This window comes from Podarcis filfolensis (genome assembly GCF_964270895.1).
Source record: "Podarcis filfolensis genome assembly, chromosome: 1".
NCBI lineage: Eukaryota > Metazoa > Chordata > Lepidosauria > Squamata > Lacertidae > Podarcis > Podarcis filfolensis.
Genome location: NC_139604.1, coordinates 63,126,719 through 63,147,670, shown reverse-complemented (window position 1 = coordinate 63,147,670; position 20,952 = coordinate 63,126,719). Strand labels below are relative to the sequence as shown.

At 43.7% G+C, this 20,952-nt stretch overlaps 1 protein-coding gene across 1 annotated transcript; it reads left to right on the top strand.

The window, feature by feature from the left end:
- Nucleotides 1–15,917: 15,917 nt before the first annotated feature.
- Nucleotides 15,918–20,541, top strand: INS (insulin; the record flags this gene model as incomplete). The annotated part of the gene is made up of 3 exons (XM_083580163.1): nucleotides 15,918–15,943; nucleotides 17,709–17,912; nucleotides 20,405–20,541. The coding sequence occupies exons 2-3, from the start codon at nucleotides 17,726–17,728 to the stop codon at nucleotides 20,539–20,541; spliced, it is 324 nt and encodes a 107-aa protein (XP_083436289.1). The 5' UTR covers nucleotides 15,918–15,943; nucleotides 17,709–17,725.
- Nucleotides 20,542–20,952: the final 411 nt, after the last annotated feature.

Genomic DNA, 20,952 nt, shown 5'->3' with positions numbered 1-20,952 from the left:
GCCAAGACATTTTGGCACTTGAGGCAAACCACAAAATGGCACATGCTCCTGCCATAGAACAGGGGTGAGCAAAGATCTACAACAGGCACAAGAGGAGAATAAAAATCTACACTGGGAACAAAGGCATTGAGGAGACCAGTGGCACCTTCTATTCACCAAGAGGCTGCTGGAGAGGCAGTATGGGGGCAGGGCTGATGAGGAGGAGGCAGGTCCAGCTTCCAAGGAGCATGTTGCAAGTGTTGTTGCCACCTAGGCAGTGGCAATGGGCAATGCATTCCTCTGAGGCTGGATCTGCTGCCTATGTTGCCTGAGGGGTCGTCTCCCCTTGCCTCATGGGCACAGAGTCCTGGTACAGAGCTCCCAGTTACATTCCTTTCTCTACCCTTTCTGACTCTACTCACCACTGTCCCGCAGCCTCCAGAAGAAACTGAGGCTGGAAAAATGCTATCCATTCCTGCTCTAGACCAAACTCACTGTGACATCTCAGCCCTTTCAAAAAAGTCTTGGGGGCGGGGGGGAGAGGGACGGAAGGAAGCAATAATTAAAATCAGTAAGGAGAAGTGAAATTTTGAACCATGGGCCTGAAACAAAGTGCATAACAACTTATTCTCTCTTCCACTTCCTTTCCTCTCTGTCACGCAGGATGAGCAAGAAGTTGTAAATTTAGACTTCACACTTCCAGAAGTGAATTTGTACTGATGATAAACAGAGAAGAGATCCTTGACATTTGTCTCATTTATTATTAAATTTATACCCCACCTTTCCTCCAAGGAGCTTAAGGTGGCATATATGATTCCCCCTCCCCATTTTATCTACACAACAACCCTGTGAGGTAGGTTAGGCTGAGAGACAGTGACTGACACGAGCTTGCTAGCTGAATCCAGGTCTCCCAGATCTTAGTCCAACATTCTAACTACTACATCCCACACTAGCTCTCTTAAAGTGAGTAAAATTAATTTTATTGTGTGTTTTTTTAAAAAGTTTCCAAGTTTATATACAGCCCAATAACTGAAGTCCTCTGTAAAAAACACAACATGAAAATAAAATCTAAAACAGATTAAAATCACCATCAGAGAAGAATGTTTGCTCCCTTTGGAGGTTATAGAGATTTGTGTGCTGGTCTCCACTGCAGCCCACTCTCCAGCCTGCCTCTGGCTCCATCCCAATGACCTTTGTAATACTAACAGCTCTTATCAGAAGGATTTACACCTCGTTGTCTAGATACTTGACAAGTTCATAATCAAAGTCTACATACTAGTTGTTGGGCCGCCTCTGAAAATCCTCATCTATTGCTAAACTGCTCCAAATAATCCACTCATGCAGGAATTGTTATTGCTACATGGCCTTGGGAGGCTCACACTTTAAACAGTGAGATGATGGAAGAGAGAAAAAGAAAGGCAAGGAGTTTCATTGCCCTACCCTCCGCTAACTTGATAATTACTCCGTGTAACAAAACAAAAGAGGAGGAGAGTCCTCCCCTGCCCTACAGAGGTTTGAAGGATATATCAAAGATCTTCTTTTGAACAAACATATCCAACAGCTTTTGCATGTCTTTGAATCACTACACAAGCCTGCAAACTCTGACCAGAGACCTTAATACAATCTTCCCTAACTCTGGACACATGCTAATGAAGTTCACCCCGACTGGTGACCATGCTGGCTAGGAATGATGGAAATTGTACCCCAACAACCCATGGGGACTAAAGGTTAGGGATAGGTAAAAAGGTAAAGGACCCCTGGACGGTTAAGTCCAGTCAAAGGCGACTATGGGGTTGCGGCGCTCATCTCGCTTTCAGGCCGAGGGAGCTGGTGTTTGTCCACAGACAGGTTTCTGGGTCATGTGGCCAGCATGACTAAACCGCTTCTAGTGCAACGGAACACCGTGACGGAAACCAGAGAGCACAGAAATGCTGTTTACCTTCCTACCTATTTATCTACTTGCACTTGCATGCTTTTGAACAGCTAGGTGGGCAGGAGCTGGGACAGAGCAACAGGAGCTCACCCCGTTGCAGGGATTCGAACCGCCGACCTTCTGATTGGCAAGCCCAAGGGGCTCAGTGGTTTAGACCACAGCGCCACCCGCGTCCCTGGTTAGGGATAGCTGCTTAGCAGAACAGATAAAGTGAATGCATGCATCTGTTGGGGACACTAGTTTTATTGTGTTGAAAGTCACAGGTCATCACTGATATCCTAATGGCAGAATAACTACCCTCCCCTGTATTTTAATTCAAAATAATGAAATGTGTGCTTCAGGGAACAGAACTGCCACATGAGGTGGTAGGCTCTCCTTTGCTGGTAGTTAACCATCATCAGATTTGTTTGAGAGGGGAGAAGCTTTCTCTGGTTGCACTTTTCATTGTGCAATTCCTACATAATAGACATACTGGAAAGTCCTTCTAGTGCATTGTCATTAATTGTTTCCTTACAACATCCCCAAATTTTAGTCAGTTACCACGTACCATTATTCTTCTGCACTTAGAGAGCTGCCACCGCTGCCTGTATGTGCATATGCTTGCTTTCAGCTGACTTTTTGATTTTGTTAATTTTTTGTTTGTTTCTGTTGTTTCATAGTATTTATTGTTGCTTTTATTGAGGTTTATATTGATGTTTTTATTGCTCCAATTGCAGTTTTGTACAGTGCATATTGCCTTGCTGTATTTTTTTAAAAAATGAAAGTGTGGTTTATAAACATTCAAATAAATAAGGTGTTATATTTCACATTCTAATCTGTATAGAAATCTTGTTTCTTATTTGAGCAGAAATTCTTATTAAAGTATGAATGAGCTGCTCAGTCACTACAGAGCAGGGCTGGGGGTGGGGCTGTGGCTCTCCAGATGTTGTTGGATTGCAACCCCAGTTGCCCCTGACCATGGGACATGCAGAGCCAGAAACATCTGGCAGGCCAAAGCATCCCTTCCCTTGCTGCAGAGACAAGGCTTTCAACTGCAATGCTTCTTCATAATCTCACAACAAGCTCATAACCTCTTTCCTCCCATTAAGAGGGGACGATAACAACCAGGGCATTGTGAGATAGCAGGCTGAAAAGATAAAAGAATGGGAGAACATCTATGGAGGGTGCAGACACAGAAGAGAGATGCCCTGACCAATAGACATTACAAATGCATCATGTCCTTTTGTGACTACAGCATTTCCTTTCTGGAAAAGTGGTTCACTTCTATAACCGACATTTCATTGCAGCAGGCAGACACCCACAAATCCAGGGTTCTTATCCATATCACTCTCCAGTAGGTTTGCCACTATTTTAAGAGAAGGGTTTGAAAAGGTTTTAGGTTATCAACAAAGGCGCTGAGGATTGGCTAATCCAGGGATGGGGCACCAATGGTACTCCATAAACTGTTGGACTCCACTTCCCATCATCCCTGGTCATTGCTGGCTGGGACTGATGGGAGCTGGAGTGCAATAATTTTTGGAGGGCCAAAGGTTCCCTATCCCTAATCTAGCCCATGTTCCTCTTCATATAAATGATTGGAGTTGGGATAAAAAGTCCCCCTGCCCTGCCCTGGAAGATGGCATCAAACTACATTCTGAAGGTAGTTGGCACATGTGTAGGATTAATATAATTCCCATTGAAAATAAATACACATCATTTTTATTATCTCATGTGAGAAACAGTTTAAAGGTTCCCAATGGCAGCAAACAAATAAAAAAAGCTTAAATGTATACAGCAGTGGTTTTCAACCAGGGTGCCTTGAATGATAGCCAGGGGTGCTGCAGGCAACACTGGCCTCTGTCCCTCTTTCCTTCCCTCCCTCCTCTGATGCCCTTTTGCATCTCTCCCTCCCAAAGGTTTGCACATCAGTTTGTTGCAGCAGCCCTGGCTACGAGCTCTCCAGGTGAATGGTGCTTCAGGGGCTGGCCATGGGGTTGCTTCCCAGCCTCCTGTGGGGCAATGTGAGGAGGCACCTCTCTTTGGGGCAGGGGGAGAGCTCAGAGACCAGGGGCAACAGCTGCGACTGCCCAGAAGACTCCCAAGGAGAGGGGAGAGGAGGCTGAGGGAACACTCCACAAGGGAGGGTGTTTGAAGAAGAGTGAGAGGCTGCCAGCTCTGCAGGCGAGGGGTGCCGCAGAAAGAATGTGGTTGGTCAAGGGAGATTTGGACTCAGAAAGGTTGAAAACCTCTGGCATACAGAGTTGACAGATTTTATTTCAAGAATTCTGATTGATGGGTGGGGACAGGGACAACCTGGTGTGCATGAAGGCACCCTAAAACGATGCTGCAAAAAACCAAATAAACAGCTTTACACAGAAGAAGTGTGCATGCACACGAAAGCTTATACACAGAACAAACTTAGTTGGTCTCTAAGGTGCTACTGGGCAATTTTTTAAGCTTTACACAGATACATTCATTTTTAATCCAGATTATTAGTTCAAGGGACACGGGTGGCATTGTGGGTAAAACCTCAGTGCCTAGGACTTGCCGATCGCATGGTCGGCGGTTCGAATCCCCGCGGCGGGGTGAGCTCCCGTCTTTTGGTCCCAGCTCTTGCCCACCTAGCAGTTCGAAAGCACCCCTAAGTGCAAGTAGATAAATAGGTACCGCTTTATAGCGGGAAGGTAAACGGCGTTTCCGTGTGCTGCGCTGGTGCTGGCTCGCCAGAGCAGCTTCATCACGCTGGCCACGTGACCCGGAAGTGTCTCCGGACAGCGCTGGCTCCCAGCCTCTTAAGTGAGATGAGCGCACAACCAGAGAGTGGGACACAACTGGCCCGTACGGGAAGAGGTACCTTTACCTTTACCTTTATTAGTTCAAGCATTCTTCCCACAAATGCTGTTTCAAAACTTGTATCAAAACCTAGGAACTCCCTGGCTGACGTTCTTCTTGTAGAAGGGAGTGGGGCAGAGTGGGAGAGCTCATGTGCTGCATGCAAAATGTCCCAAGTTCAATCCTTGGTATCTCTGGGAAAGCCATGTCTGAAATCCTGGAGAGCTGCTGCCATTCAGAGTAGCGATTACCAAGATGGACCAAGGATCTAAGGCATGTTCCTATGTTCATAAATTATTGTCCCTTGCCAAGTATTGCAAGTGACATTTTCCCCAGTTGCTCCTGTGCATCAAGAGCGCAGGTAGGCAGACGATTAGTGGACATGGGAAGTGGTGAAGAGACTCCTGGCCCATTGAAGAGAAACAGTAGAAAGGTTTTTTGCATCATCTGTACTGAACTGTGATCATCTGAGCTACAATGGAGAAAAAGGTAAGACTACCTTACATCCGGATTTCCCCAGACGTTACTGGGATCTCAAAGGCAGAATTGACGTCAGGGGAGGGGGGATTATGGCAACCCTAGAAAAGGGGGGGGGGAGAGAAGCTATTTCTTCAACCTGAAGTTACAGTGGGTGAGAAGATGTAAGCTGGGAACCTGAAGCCGAGCAGCTGGGAAATAGTGCATGGTGACTAACTTGAATTAACTCCCAATCTCAACAAAGAAAGAGATTATTTGCCTCCCCTGCCCTCCTTCCTTCTGGTTGTTACACCAATAGTTCCTACAACCTGCAGGTGCTTCGTTTTGGCTCTGGTGTTGTTTTCCTGCAAATCTATGATCTCTGAGCTTCCAGGAACCAGATGTGTCGGTGCCTGATAAGTGCCTCGAACAGTGTTGGCACTGAGGGCCAGGAGGGATCAGAAAACAGGATAGAGATGCTGCCACCAGTATTATGAATTCATATTCGCCCCCAATGCATTTATGACAAATGGTCAATCAAAATTATTTTAGGGCATGATACAGAGAGACCCTTCAGCACATGTGAGGACTCGGGCAAGGGACACAAGTCCATGTTCTGTATCACAATCTGGTGACAGAATGTTTAGTGGATCATGGGAAGGGGAGGCTCTGAATCTTTGGAACATGGGAAGATATCTTCTTCTAGTTCATCTAGTTCAAGGACATCAGCTCTCCAGGATGTCAGATGGCAATCTTTCCCAATCCTAGATGCCAGGAAAAAGATCCTGGGATCTTTTGGATGCAAAGTGCATTCTCTACCACTGAACTGGGTAATACCATATAATACTCTGCAGGATTTGAAATATCAACCACCTGGAAATCTTCCTCTTAAAAATAAACAGGGGAGGGAGACCAGGTTCCTTATTTTCATCTTATCAACGTGAAATTCACAGACCTGTGAAAGCATCAATGCTGGCTTGGCTTAAATAAAAGCTACAAAAAGATTTAGCTCCAAAGCTCTATGACAATTACATAATGTACTTGCTGAGCTAATGTAATTGCTTACTGGACAGTTCTCTTCCTTCCCTATTTTTTTCCATCAAGATCATCAGACAGGAAATGTCAAAGCCTCATCAAGAGACAGGCTGCCTGAGGACAATCAATCTGTATCCTGAAATTCAGGTTACCAAAAAAAAAACCTAACAAAAAAACGCACAATACCACACCACACACCAGTTTACAGATCATTCAGAAATATAGAAGTGAGACTGCCATTGCATTTCTGGGTTTCTGCATCTAGCCCACATCACAGTTGAACCCAATTCTAAGCAAAGTTCATCTAGAAAGATGTGAACGAGACCTTATGCAATCACACAAATAGCTTGTACTAGTGGTTTTTATTTGAGATTAGTTAAATAGGTATAAAACAGATAAAAGGCTTCTGGACTGAACTTGATACTGTATATGGGGATCAGGAAACACCAATGGAGCTTTTGTGAAGGCAACCCTTTCTCCAAGTATAGTTAATCTGGGAGGAAATGCCACGCTTGTTTTGGGTTCTCACAGTTGCAAGATATTGCTGGTTCCAGATGCATTCTCTGGCCTTTCAATGTGATCTTGGTAATACATAATTCATATTATTATATTTATTTCATGCATAGTCTACTTTTTCCTCCAAGGAGCTTATGGTGATGCACACGATACTTCTTCTCCTCATTTAATCCCCACAACAACCCTGTGAGGTAGGCGAGGCCAGTGGCGTAGCGTGGGGGGTGCAGGGGGGGCGGGCCGCACCGGGCGCAACATCTGGGGTTAGGGCAAATCCATGGGTTAGGGGGCGCAAATCCACGGGTTAGGGGGCGCAAATCCACGGGTTAGGGGGCGCAAATTACTTGCCTTGCCCCGGATGCTGACAACCGACGCTACGCCACTGGGTGAGGCTGAGAGGCAGTGGCTGGTCTAACCACATAAAAGCATATTTTTGTTCATAGCATTAGTATACTGAAAACACAATAATACAAGCTTTCAGCATATTTTATCTGTTCTGGATGAACAATTTTATATACAAATTTCCCTAACAGAAACAAATTTGCAAGCAATTTCCCCTAATACAGCATACATGGGAAATAACGTATCATCAATGTATGCAGTTTATGTACCTACCATATGTATTTCACCTACCATATGTATTTTTGTACACATTTTTGGGGTGGTTGGAGAACTGAAAAAATGTGCAAAGGTTGAAGAGTAACTGCATTTTGGACTGTGTACTGTCCCAGGAACTGCACAATAGGTAAACTGAATTAAAATGCAAAATGGCACTGAATTTCTCCTTCACTCCCTGGACACTCTCCTTGTCATGTCCGTACCTCCAGGCCATCCAAAAAGGGTATTCATGTGCTCAGCTCCCCCTTTTGAAGTGAACAGAAGGAGAAACATTAACAAGGACAAAAAGGACTCAGAGAAGGAATGAACACCCAGTCCCCTGGCCTATCAGGGTTTTTTAAAAGCTTCTTTACATGCTATTTCCATGACAGGCTCAGAGTCAGCAAGCATTTCAATTCCAGTTGTGGCAGAACTCTGGCCTATCTCTGTCTAAGGCCTTGGCTCTTTTTTGTATTTGCACATCCCATAAATATATGAAGCTACCTTCATGAACCAGACCATAAGGTTATATAGCCCAGTATTTTCTACTTGAAGCTCAACATCAAAAAAACGAAGATCATGGCCACTGGTCCCATCACCTCCTGGCAAATAGAAGGGGAAGAAATGGAGGCAGTGAGAGATTTTACTTTCTTGGGCTCCATGATCACTGCAGATGGCGACAGCAGTCACAAAATTAAAAGACGCCTGCTCCTTGGGAGAAAGGCGATGGCAAACCTAGACAGCATCTTAAAAAGCAGAGACATCATCTTGCCAACAAAGGTCCGTATAGTTAAAGCCATGGTTTTCCCGGTAATAATGTATGGAAGCGAGAGCTGGACCATAAAGAAGGCTGATCGCCGAAGAATTGATGCTTTTGAATTATGGTGCTGGAGGAGACTCTTGAGAGTCCCATGGACTGCAAGAAGATCAAACGCATCCATTCTTAAGGAAATTAGCCCTGAGTGCTCACTGGAAGGACAGATCCTGAAGCTGAGGCTCCAATACTTTGGCCACCTCATGAGAAGAGAAGACTCCCTGGAAAAGACCCTGATGTTGGGAAAGATTGAGGGCACAAGGAGAAGGGGATGACAGAGGACGAGATGGTTGGACAGTGTTCTCGAAGCTACAAACATGAGTCTGACCAAACTGCGGGAGGCAGTGGAAGACAGGAGTGCCTGGCGTGCTCTGGTCCATGGGGTCACGAAGAGTTGGACACGACTAAACGACTAAACAACAACAACAAATTTTCTACTTGTGCAGGCAGTGGTTCTCGAGAATCTCAGCCAAAGGTCTATCCCATCATTTGCTACTGATTTTTTTAAAAAAACTGGCAATGAAAGGATTGAAACTAGGATCTTCTACATGGGAAGCATGCATCCTTCCCCTAATTTTTTATGGCCTCAGTCCAACAGAGCATGTGACCAGGTGCGGTTGTACAGCTGAATTGTAAACTAGCTGATAATATATGCAGATAAAATAACTTAGGGGAAGCAAACCTGATTTTTCAGACAAACTCTGTGAAAGTTGAAGGACAGGCTTCTGAAAAGGAAGGCACAGCTTATCATCCAATGTTATGAGCTACTATGCAGTGTTCAGAGGAACATTTTAATAAATAAGAGCGAGTGGGTGAATCTTCTGAGAAGAGTCCTAAACCTGCTTCTCTCGACTCCTTGGACAACTGCAATTTTATGGTGGCTCAGTATTCTCTCCCCCTCTGCTTCCTCGGCTTATGGCTTCTCCCTCCCATCTTTCTTTTGCCTTCACCCAGCAGCCAGATGCTCTTGGGCTTCATTCTCTTGAGTGGCCAATGGCCTCTTCCCACTTCTTGTATGTGTTCCTGTTCCTCCTCGCTTCCTCTCTTGATGTGCCATAAACCCCAGTGCTCCTGCCACCATTCAACTCAGTCTGGGTGGCAGCAGCAGCAGCAGCTATGGGACCTTCCTCTCTACACAGCCAGGCATGCAGTTCCCTCTTTTCTCCTCCTCCTCACTGCATACTGGCAGCCAATGGCTCACAGACTGGCTCTGGTCCATGAACTACCACTTTGTGTAGCATTGAGGTAGGCCATGTGGCCTACACGGCTCTGTTTTCCAAGAACTCACATCCACTCCCTGTCCCAAGTCTGTTTTCTGTCTCTTTCCAATGGTAGGGCCGGCCCTGTACCATGTCTGAGGTAGTTGGAACTGGGGGCAGATGAGTCCCACAGCCTCCCGCCCTCCAGCAATTCATGCATTGGGCAGTGGTGCTTTGCCTTCTCTCTCTCTCTCTTTCAGTTAAGACCTGGAAGTGTAGTTCTGCTACTTGTCATCCCCTCGTTTTCTTGTCTCTGTGCCAGACTATTAACACTGCTATTATTCCTCTCTTCCTGCTCTCTCAGAGCCCTGTCTGTAAAGCACATCTTTGGGTTTGTTTTTATATGGTACCTTTTTACATTATGGGTGCCATCGGAAGTAGCAATGCAACAGGATGGGCAAAAGGAGCAGCAATTATATCCTTAGCAATTCGACTTCCCATCAAATCTGCAATCTCAGGAAAGTGGTTCCTATGCCAAAACATATTCAAGTACTCCATCAGGCATCCTGTGGTTGCTATAAAGGGATTAAAAAGCAGAGGTGTCTGCAGAACTATGCAGGAAAGGAATCAGACAACTGGTTTAAAACCCCTAGCATTTATTTATTGCACCTTGAGCTTTATTAAAAACAGATTCTGGGCACAGTACTTTGGAAAGAACTCACAGAGGGGGCACAATTTGAGGCTTTAGAGAGGGGTGCCAAGGTGCCAAGTGACCCCCCCCCAAATATTATGTGGGCTGCTCCTGTTGTTGTTGATGTTAGAATTTCTATACCACCCTATACTCGGGGGTCTCAGGGTGGTTCACAGAATAAAATCAAGATATAAAACCACGAAATACCTAATAAAAATAACAACAACAACCCGATAGGCCCCCCGCATTTATTTTGTTTTGTTTTTAAAGGGCATAGGATGTAAACCAGATCAACCAAAGGCCTGGTTAAAAAGGAACATTTTTGCCTGGCGCCTCTAACAACCATGCCTCTAACAGCCAAATAAGGTGTCCAAACATGCATATACTAGAATAAAGTGTGCATAAACATGCATATATTAGTAAAAGTAGCATACAAAAATACATCATACTAGGAAAAACTGTGTTGTAAAAGTGAGTATATTAAGCAGAATTGTATACAAAGATGTGTCTATTAGGAGTATTTGCACAAACTGATGTGGAAATGTACAGAACAGAACTTAAGAGTATTAAAGTGAGAAACTGAACTCTAACAGCGAACGGCTAGTAAGTAAAGGAGATAAAATATGTGATTCCAGAATTTATTTGATACTTACCAAAGGAGTGGAGGGAAGTCTAAGGCTCGGTGGAGCTTAAAACAACTATGTAATATATGTATGATTCATGGAGTGGATATGACACATGTAATTTATGTATTATATTTTGTATTTGTTTATATGTATATATAATGATAAACCAATAAAAATTCATTTTGGGGAAAAAAAGGAGAAACTGAAATTGACCATTTTCACCCATCCCTACCTGCCAACCAGCCACTCATTAATTAAAAGGCCCCATCTTGGATCTCAAGCCAGCAGCCAAACTCTGGCTCTTTACCTCCTAAGCCATTAGCACTCAGCTGCCTCATAAGGTCAGGCAGACTGGAGCTTATAGATCAAGGGCTGCCATTCCAGCCTAAAAGGAGTCAGCTGATTCTCCCTTACCCTCAGTTGTCATGCTTTCAGCTGACTCCACAAGGCAATTGGCGCACAACAGGTCCTATAAAAGCCTTGAGGCTAAGCCAGCTCATTAGGTTAGTCTGGTCAATTTCTTGCCTGGTTTCCATCAGCCTGACTTGGGTCATTTTAGCTTTAGTGCTTATGACAGAGCCAGACTTTTCCACAGCTGCTGCATGTCCCAGCACTGGGCCAGAAATCACAACCAGTGGGGCTCCATTTGCACCCAGAGTAAACCTTTAGTCACTACCCAAAAGGTTGCTCAACCAACACACACAGAAAGTGTGCCTGCAGAAGCACTGGTATTATTTCCGTAGCTGTGAACCATCTACAGATTTACCACCAATATATCCAACAGCTCAAATGCTGGCTGCAATAGCGTGCTAGTCATTGAGATCCTTGACAGAACACCCACAACCACAGCATTGTGGCAATGATCATTCAAACAAAGCTCAACTGGATAAATCAATATGGTTAGCATGAGAGGGAAAAGCAAGACTTCTGGAGAAATATTTTCAATGAACAGCTGAAGTTCTGGGGAAATCCTGAACCGATGGTTGGTGCTCTGCCAGAGTGCATTTACGTCAACAGCTGTCCTGGGCTGCATCTGTGAAGCTTCAGATATGTTCACACAATCAAATAATAGTTGTAGAGAGTAGCCAGTAATCTTTGTTTGTTATTTTTATAGCCCTGGATGAGCTGAGAGATTTTCTCCTTACCCGACTCATTAGTTTACATGAGCAGGGATGGCCGAGGAGGTCCAATTTCTTATCCTGTAGTATCAATTGGGATATCTTCAAAGGGAAATAGATGCATTTGTGGAGGATACAGCTCCCCATGGTGAAGATGGCTGTGTACTACCTCCAGTATCAGGGTTGGTGTGCCTCTGAATACCATTGCGAGGAACACAAGTGGGAACGGTGCTGTCGTACTTCCGTCCCATCCATGAGCTTCCCATAGCCATCTGGTTCCCCATTGTGGGAACAGAATGCTGGGTCGGATAGGCTTTTGGGACTCTACGTATGTAAGCAAAAATAGCTGGCTATATGGGCACTGTATACATTAGCAGTTAATAAATGACATCAATTTCTATTGTGTTTTTGTGAATTCTGTGATTGAGCGTAGGGTTCTTTTAACCTTTCTAGACCCGTGAACACTTGCCAGTTTTCGTCTTGAGGTGGGGAAGCCATTGTTTCAGGTGGGGATCCAAATAAATGAACAGAAAACCACTGATCTCCTCAGAACCAGGAGAAATTTCTTGTCTAGATAAATATGAGCTGACTACATATGCTGTAAACTGTACAAACGACTCAAATGCCACAGCTAGGAATGAGGGCTGATTTAGGGGTTCCTGCCATTGAGGCATGCAGTCAATGGACTAAGGGGACTAGGCTAGTCCCCTAAATGCCCCTGGTAAATTAGAATATTAAAGTATTAAAGCCTGGCGCTTTCTTCCCAAAGCCCAGGAAGCTTATTTCCAGCTTAGGGAGGGAGGCGCAATGCCCATATCTGTGATATCAGGACGTCATGATATCACGCATGCAGTGTCCCCCCTCCCAATTGCCTTCATAATTGCCTTCCCAATTGCCTTCATAAGCTGGTCTTAGTTTCCCTCCAGTCCATTTGGTGCACTCTGTCCTGTTGCCTTGGCAGGCTGTAGGGTGGAACTTTCCGTCATCAATAGATAAGCATCTTCGTATTCCTCGACTACATAAACTAATTTGAGGTTCTTTTTTGCTGCTGTTGATTAGGAACAACCCTGAAACTCTTCATAATTCCTTACTTGGCAGCCTGGCAGCATGTAAACAACCCTTAAGGGGAATGTCACTGAATTGGTTTATTTTACTGATACTATCACCTAAACTTTATGTCGTAAAGGGTGTTTATGGCTGTCCAGGCAGCCATAATCCGTTACAAATTTCTGCAGAAAAACCTGGTTAGCTTAAAAGGAAGTCTATTTGCGTGTTTGGTGATGCAAACTCTCTGGATAAGAAACACACATTTAATTCCATTCCCTTTTCTTCTTTTGTTTTTGTTTGAAGGGGGCTTGTTATAAATGTGTTTTTATTTTAATTCTTTTTTTTTGTATTTGGATATCATAAAGGCATTTGGTCAAAACAGCTGAACTTATGGTTCATATTAATTTCAAAATTTCAAGCTCTCTTTCACCACTATGTGTTTTGGAAACGATTGTAAAAACAAGACTATGATTCTGCTGTGAAATAGTTCAGGGTATTGTTGCTATGTTATACCCACCAAGTGTTGTTGGATAAACAGGGAATAAAAGTGAGCTTTCAGTTTTATTCCATTTTTTTAAAAAATGAACTGAGCAATATAAAGGTTAATAGTCCTTGCATCCGTTTGGGTGTCAGCAAAATAGGTCTTCCAGTTGCGTTTCAGTTTTGATGAAGCCTAAACTGTACCCAATATCTCATCATTCAGTGGCACCACTCAATGGCTTTCTGTTGAATATGTAAATAACCTCCTCCATTTAATAACACTGTCTCTGAGTTAATATGAAAACTCTAAACTTGATCTATGACGGGCTGTTTTGGACGCATAAGGCATCACTTAGAAGTAATGTCATCAGGTAATGATCATGCATATATGAATGCTCTCTTTCTCCCTAGGGTCCATGCCACATTTTTATTTTAATGGGTTTAAAGTAGGGTTGAAGAACCAGATTTTGTTGGACAGCAACATGCATCATCCCTGACCGTTGTCTATGCTGGCTACAACTGGACAGCAACTGCAAGGAATACTTGATACAGAAGAGTGAAAACCTCTTTAGATAATACTCTTAGCACTTACATGCCATTTTAGAGTGCCTCAAATGCTCCACAGACATCTCTCCTGTATTGGTGTCTGCAGCCACAGCAGGAACCGTAACTCTCCAACAGTTTGACTTTACCTGTGATGGTGTGCTCTTCCACTGTCTCTTGAGACAGACTGTGCAACCACATAAGCTTTCCACTGTGCAACCACATAAGCTTTCATCATTTCTCCATTCACATTATGTTGAATCTCATTATACATTAGCAGAACTTAATTCTCAGTGAAATCAATGGGTTACCTGAATGATGACTAACTTGTTCCATTGCATCAGAGCCAACTCCTAGAGGCCGAAGTCCTTTGGCCCTCTCAATAAAATATTTGAGGGGGCTGCCTCTCCCAAGCTGATGGGCATTGCCATTCAAATGGGGTATGTGCGCACACAACTTGTGATTGATTATGTGAAGCTAGGCTTACCTGACCCCCTCCCCCAATACTTTATGCAGGTTGGAACCCCTGTTCCATTGTTTTCAAGAGGACCTAAGTTCAGCTAACGTTAGCCTGGAGCCAACCAAATGAGTTTGACCAAGATCCAAAGGCTTGTGTGCAGTAAGGATTTTCTGTCCTCATTTCCTTGAAATCTGCCTTAGAAAGGTCAGGAAACCCTCCAGAGCAGCATTCAAAGTTGCACAAAGCAATGCAGGCAGCAGAGGGTGGAAGCAAGGTTTTGATGCATGCAAGTGAATATCTGGAACCTGGCCTTAGTGTTTAACATGCCATAAATGACTTTCCTGATTTTCCTGTAGAATAAGTTAATATTATTATCCCCCTGGACCAAGCAGATAACTTTCTTGCAAAACATACAAAGGATAAAATTATCATTCCATCTCCACCCACCTCCAGGTTTGTTCATTCATTCACTTGTTTTGGATCTGGGCCATTGCCATCTATGCATGGCTCTTTAAATACATTGGGAGGAATTCAACATCTCACTCGCAGGGTCATTCTATCAGTACTTCTGCTAGCCAGATGGAAAGATCTTCCCCTCTCCTTTCCCCTGCACACAGTTCTATGGATTCTCCCCACCCTCCAGAGTGAATTTGGGGAAGAGGGAGGAGAAGGGGGAAATGCCCATTGCATTGGTGAGAGTCTTTGCGCTGGCTTCTGCAAGCATGCTGGGATACCTAAATCCAGCCCAGGAGGTGGCACTTGGTGCTCAGGGTAGACCCACTGAAGCTAACAGACATGACTAACTTGGGTTCATTAATATCACTGAATGAACTGTGAGTGGGACTTAGCTACATACAACCCATAATCCAGGCATCCCTGGTGCTTTAGCTGCATTGAGTGTCCATAGTCCCAGGGGTGGTGGTGGTGTTCTTCTACCTTATGCCACATGAAATGAAAGCTGTAATGATATCGTTAAAAGATGGAAGCTCGCTGGCTCCCTGCATAAAATCTCCATATCTCTGTTTCTGTACATTTACTTCAAGTAGGCGGCGAATGTGATCTTAGTGATCCTTTGCTATAATGAAGTGTTTTCTTTCCTCTTGAACACCTGGCTAGAGCAGTGTCCCATCAACAGCTTTGCCTCATCACTTGTTACCCAGCAGGGGTGAAATTAACCTAACACGTTAACATGTTTGTTTTTACTTAATTCTGCACTTCAGAAACAGCTGGCACATTGGTGGCCACCCCAATCCCAGCACTGTCTATTGCTCAGCATTCGTGTAATTGTGGAGCTTTAATAGCCCCATTATCTCTTCTGCTAAAAGGGTCACAGCAACTCAAGGCAAGGATTCTGTGAAGCAAAAGCATGTTGCCGGTTTAATGAGATGGAAACTGCAACCTGTAGCTTCCATTTGCCCCCATCTTTAAGACTTGTTGACTAGGCACACAGTTGACTTAATGTGCTCAGCCAGCAAAAATAATGGTCTAGGACTATGCTGGGAAGGTGGAGCTGTGCCCAAATCTTACGCAATTGGAACTAGCCAAAGGGTTATAAATATCGAAAGGAAACAAGGTGGAAGTCACTTATTTCCTTTAGTCTCGGAGCCATCTTCGACCCTACCACTGACTCATCTTGGTTAGGTAAGTCTGTGGTCTCCACCATTTCTTTTTTGTCGTGATGCAGCAAGTTGAGTTTAAACTGGAGAGTTCAGAACCCTGCTTGGGTGTTGCACTCATGGGGGAGGGTCATAAGTAGGTTTTGAAGGTTGACTTCAGAAATTGCAATGAAGCAACCCCAAGTGATGCACAGCCATGCTTCTTTTGTAACATCTGAAACTGCAGCCAGGACATCCTGTTGCTGGGCAAATGGAAGACTTCAAAGCATTTTGCACCCTTAACAAGTTGCTCCCAAAGTCATGTGTAGAGACATATAAATTCTGTTTTCAAAATTTCTGAATTGCTATTGACTGTCAACCAACATCGTTTGACGGTGCCCACATTCAGGGGAAATTTCGCATGCTGTGTTTCGCAAATTTCCGCTTTGTGCCATGTGCGCATATAGCAGTGGGCAGTTACATTTGATTTCAAGAGATGAAAGTTCCCCAAAGGGAAGAGAGGGGTCAAAAAGGAGTTGAAAGGTGAAATCAATAAGGTCAGATCACTCCAAAATGCTTGGGAGTTGTTTAGAAACTCAACTGGAGTGTACACAACAGATCAGGAAATGTACCATGAGAATGGTGAAGAGCTCCAAAAGGATCTCTCCAAGCTAACTTGAATGGGCCATAAAATGGCAAGTGCAATTCAGTGTAAACCAGTATGAACTGATGTGTGTTGAGATTAAAAAAAAAGTGTGTGTGTGTGCATAGCCCTGATCCAGAAGGCTCTTCTTATGTTCTCTTTTGGGCTATGCCAGTCTCAGCCCCCTACCATGCATACATCTGGAGACATGAACTTTGTCAAGTGTACCCTGTCACATGTTTAGGTATACATGTAAAATGTATTTAAGTGTACAAAAATATATATTATATGGCCTCAATGTTTTAGGTAAAATCAGAGTCCTATTGCCATTAGTATTTTACCACTTCAGCAAAAACTTTCTGTAAAGAGAAGGAGAATAGTGAAGATCAACTTCATTAAAAAAAATAAGACTTAGAGTAATTTTAAGTTTTAATTATTTTTATTTATCAAAAGTTTGCCACTCAATAAAAAATTAGTTTATACACCCGTACCTCAGAAGTCAAACGGAATCTGTTCCAGAAGTCTGTTCGACTTCTAAAATGTTCAGAAACCAAGGCGCGGCTTCTGATTGGCTGCAGGAAGCTCCTGCAGCCAATCGGAACCCGCAGAACCCACGTTGGACGTTAGGGTTCCAAAGAACGTTCACAAACCGGAACACTCACTCCTGATTTCGCGGCATTCAGGAGCCAAAACGTTTGCCTTGCAGACTTTAAAAACAGTAGACATAATAAAATTACCATGGATAAATTCAACCATTTTGCTTTCTTAAAACACACACACAACCAAATATAATTACATGCCTGGGTAGGCTTACCTAAACAAGATTTTTAGCGGGCATTGAAAACAGTAAATTGAAGACATCTGTCTAATATTAATGGGCAAAGGACTTCCAGAATAGGTGCTGCCACACTAAAAGATCAATTTCTCTTTTAGTGTGGAACCAGCATTCTGTAGCACTTTTTAAATTGCCAGTTTCACAGATCAAAGCAGTGAAGTGGGTACAAATTGAGGAACGGATTTTTAAGCTTCAGAATTTTATGATATATACTACTAACATTTGTATTACCATTTAGAGTTTGTTTGCCATTTGTAACGTTTACATTTGCCATCATTCTGAAGCTCCTTTTTAATCTGCTAGCAACCTATTTCTCTCCTCTCTCTTTCCAAGGTCTCCTGTTCATCAGCATGACTCTCTGGATCAGATCTCTGCCTCTCCTAGCGCTGCTTGCTGTTTCAGCTCCTACTACTAGTTATGCTGTTCCCAATCAGCACCTATGTGGCTCCCATCTAGTGGAAGCACTCTACCTTGTATGTGGAGAGCGGGGTTTCTACTATTCCCCCAAAACACGGCGGAATGTTGAACAGCCCCTAGGTAACTTTTCCAACTTCCTAAAAAGCATCAAAGTGTTTTATACTATAGTTTCTTCATGAATGGCTCGTCCACGTTTCCACTTGTCCTGTGCCTAGAAAGCATGGATCCAAGTAGTTTTCCCTTTGCTCCACTCCTTTCCCCAGGGAAAACCTGATCTTTAGTGCTCAATCGGAACAAACATCAAGCCGGAGAAAACCTGAATTGTCGTTTGCTTCGACTGGATGCTAAAGAGCGGTTTCCCCTGAGGGAAAGCAGTGGGACAACAGGAAATGTGGCTAAACACAGAGTCATAACTCTAGATGCAGAGAATCTTGTGTTGGGGGCTGGGCAGCATACACCAATATTTATATCATGGTTGATGTTCCCAGGCAAGCGGTTCCAACATGATGGTGAACCCATCAGCACTTTAAAGAATTAATGTAAGGGGAACAAGGTTTGAAAAGAGCCCTTCAGGTCTTCCCTTGGTGCCCATGAAGTCTCCAAGCCTACTGCTCCCTCACTGCTCTCTTGGTCATGAGGTGGCGAGTGTGGTAACTTTATCCTCTCGTGTAAAGTACATAGAGATGAAGGAGGAAGTTGGAAGAGCTGGCACTCTTTCCCACTTCCTTTTTCAGCTCTGTATGCTTTCTAAAGTCAGATTAATTCTCCTGGATCTCATGTTTAATCAGATCCTTTGGAAAAGTAAAGTGCTGTGTGTTTCTTTGTGTTGTTGGTGGGGGCTGGTCCAGGGGAGGGGGAAGAGAAGTGAAGAGAACTCACGGTATACCCTGTATTCCAGGAATCTGCTCTCTCTGAAAGTTCAATGTTCGATTTAAAAGCTCTACCATTTATAATTAGAAATGTAAGGGAAATGTGAAGTCAGTGTTCTGATCAATCGATCCATCAGGAACCCATTGCATATTTGGCTTCTCAACTCTAAATAAGTAATTGGTTTCAATTGTTTGTGATATGTACACTGGCCTCAATATTCAAAAAACTTGTTTTTTCCACAGTTCTGTCTCTGAAGCCACACTTAATTTTGGTTGCATAGTTAACTCTTTTCTGTGTTTGAAAAAGATTTTCAATTTGCTTTTTTTTAGCCTTCAACTCTCATCCTCACATGTTAAATGTTCTCCTAGTTCTTCTTGTTACTTTTAGCCATGTTAATTTTTATAGCATGCAAATGGAGACTGTCCAGAATTGCTTCCATAAAATGGCTATCCATATAGCAAATGTATTACAGTGGTACCTTGGGTTACATACGCTTCAGGTTACAGACACTTCAGGTTACAGACTCCGCTAACCCAGAAATAATACCTCGGGTTAAGAACTTTGCTTCAGGATGAGAACAGAAATCGTGCTCTGGCGGCACGGCAGCAGCAGGAGGCCCCATTAGCTAAAGTGGTGCTTCAGGTTAAGAACAGTTGCAGGTTAAGAACGGACCTCTGGAACGAATTAAGTATGTAACCAGAGATACCACTGTATTTGAAAGCCCTGTTCCATGCAAAAAGAGAGTTCTGCACCCTTACCAATGGAATGCTGGATGTGACCAAGCCAAAATATGCTTTTGAATGCAGTGATTGCTGCATCTATCACTTACCCCCGAAACATTTTTATTTTAATCGCCTCCACATGGGGACAACAACCTTTCAATCAATACTTTGATTCTTTTTATTGCATAGTACAGTAGATACAGTCTGTCTTGTATTATATATTATGTATCAAGTGTTTTTTTCTACTCCCATTAACTGAGGAAGCAAGGCTGTTATATATTGAAATAAGGCAGGTGTGGAGACCCTTTGGCCCACCAGAAGTTTCTGAACCACAACTCCCATTATCCTTGGCCATTGACCATGCTTGCCTGGGCTTCTGGGAGTTGCAGTTCAGCAACATCTGGAGGGGCAAAGGTTGCCCACCCTTGAAGTAGAGGGAGACACGATGTCAGCTTACAGTAGCAATGGAGAAAGACCTGCTATAGCACACATTGAGGGGCTCTTCTGAGGGATATGTCTGCCCAGATGTTGAAAGGTGGTCAGAGTGGAATGCATCCCATCAGTTTCTCACTGCTTCTTCTGTGTGGGAATTTGCTGATGGTTCACTTCATTGAAAAGACTCACAATGTGGAGAATAACATTCCGACCGTGATATAGAATATGCCACTTGTTTTTAGTTAACTGGCTCAAACTACTGCAGCAGTCCAGGACAGCCATTGCAGAGATGAGTTAGACATGAATATGAAGCCAGAAGTGTTCCAAAAGTATATACTGCAGTGGATCACATGGCGGTATGGGAAACCCCCCTTTCTATCTTAACCTCGGTTGTCTCTTCAAGCTGAGTGATTGGTTAAATGAAACGAAACGAAACGCTTCTGGGTGCACATGTTTGCTCCACTTTACAAGAAAGCTGTTTTAATGGCTGAAGCAAGATAGGAATGCAGATTTTCTGGCGGACATATGCACACATAGAGTATATTTCAAAGATGCATCAACCTGAGTATTCTCTCCATCCAACAGTGAACGGGCCTTTACAGAATGAAGTGGAAGCACTGCCATTCCAACCCCAGGACTTTGAGAAGGTGAAGAGAGGAATTGTGCAGCAATGTTGTCAAAACTCCTGCTCCCTCTATGATCTAGAGAGCTACTGCAACTAACAGAGGAAGACCTGGCTGTGCATGGGGGGCGGGCGGGGGGGAGGGGAGAGAGAAAAGCACTTTGCTATTGCACCTTTGAAGTAACTGAATAAAAACCCTGTGAATCTACTTAAGCAGCATCTGTGTTGATTATCTATCATGAGAGTGGAGAACCTTTATCAGCTCAAGGACTGCATTTCTTCTTAGATAACCTTCCGAGGACCACATGCCAGTGACAGGGCCAGAGGCAAAAGTGGGCAGATCAATGTGCTTCTTATTTTTTGTACAGTAGGCAACATTCCACCCATACAACATGCTGTTCATGCAAAAGTAAGAGCTTTCTACATCAGCGCCCCAACACATCTCTCTCCATCCATGCAAGGAAGAGGACACATTCCAGCCAGGCAAAGCATCTTCAAAACATTTAGAACC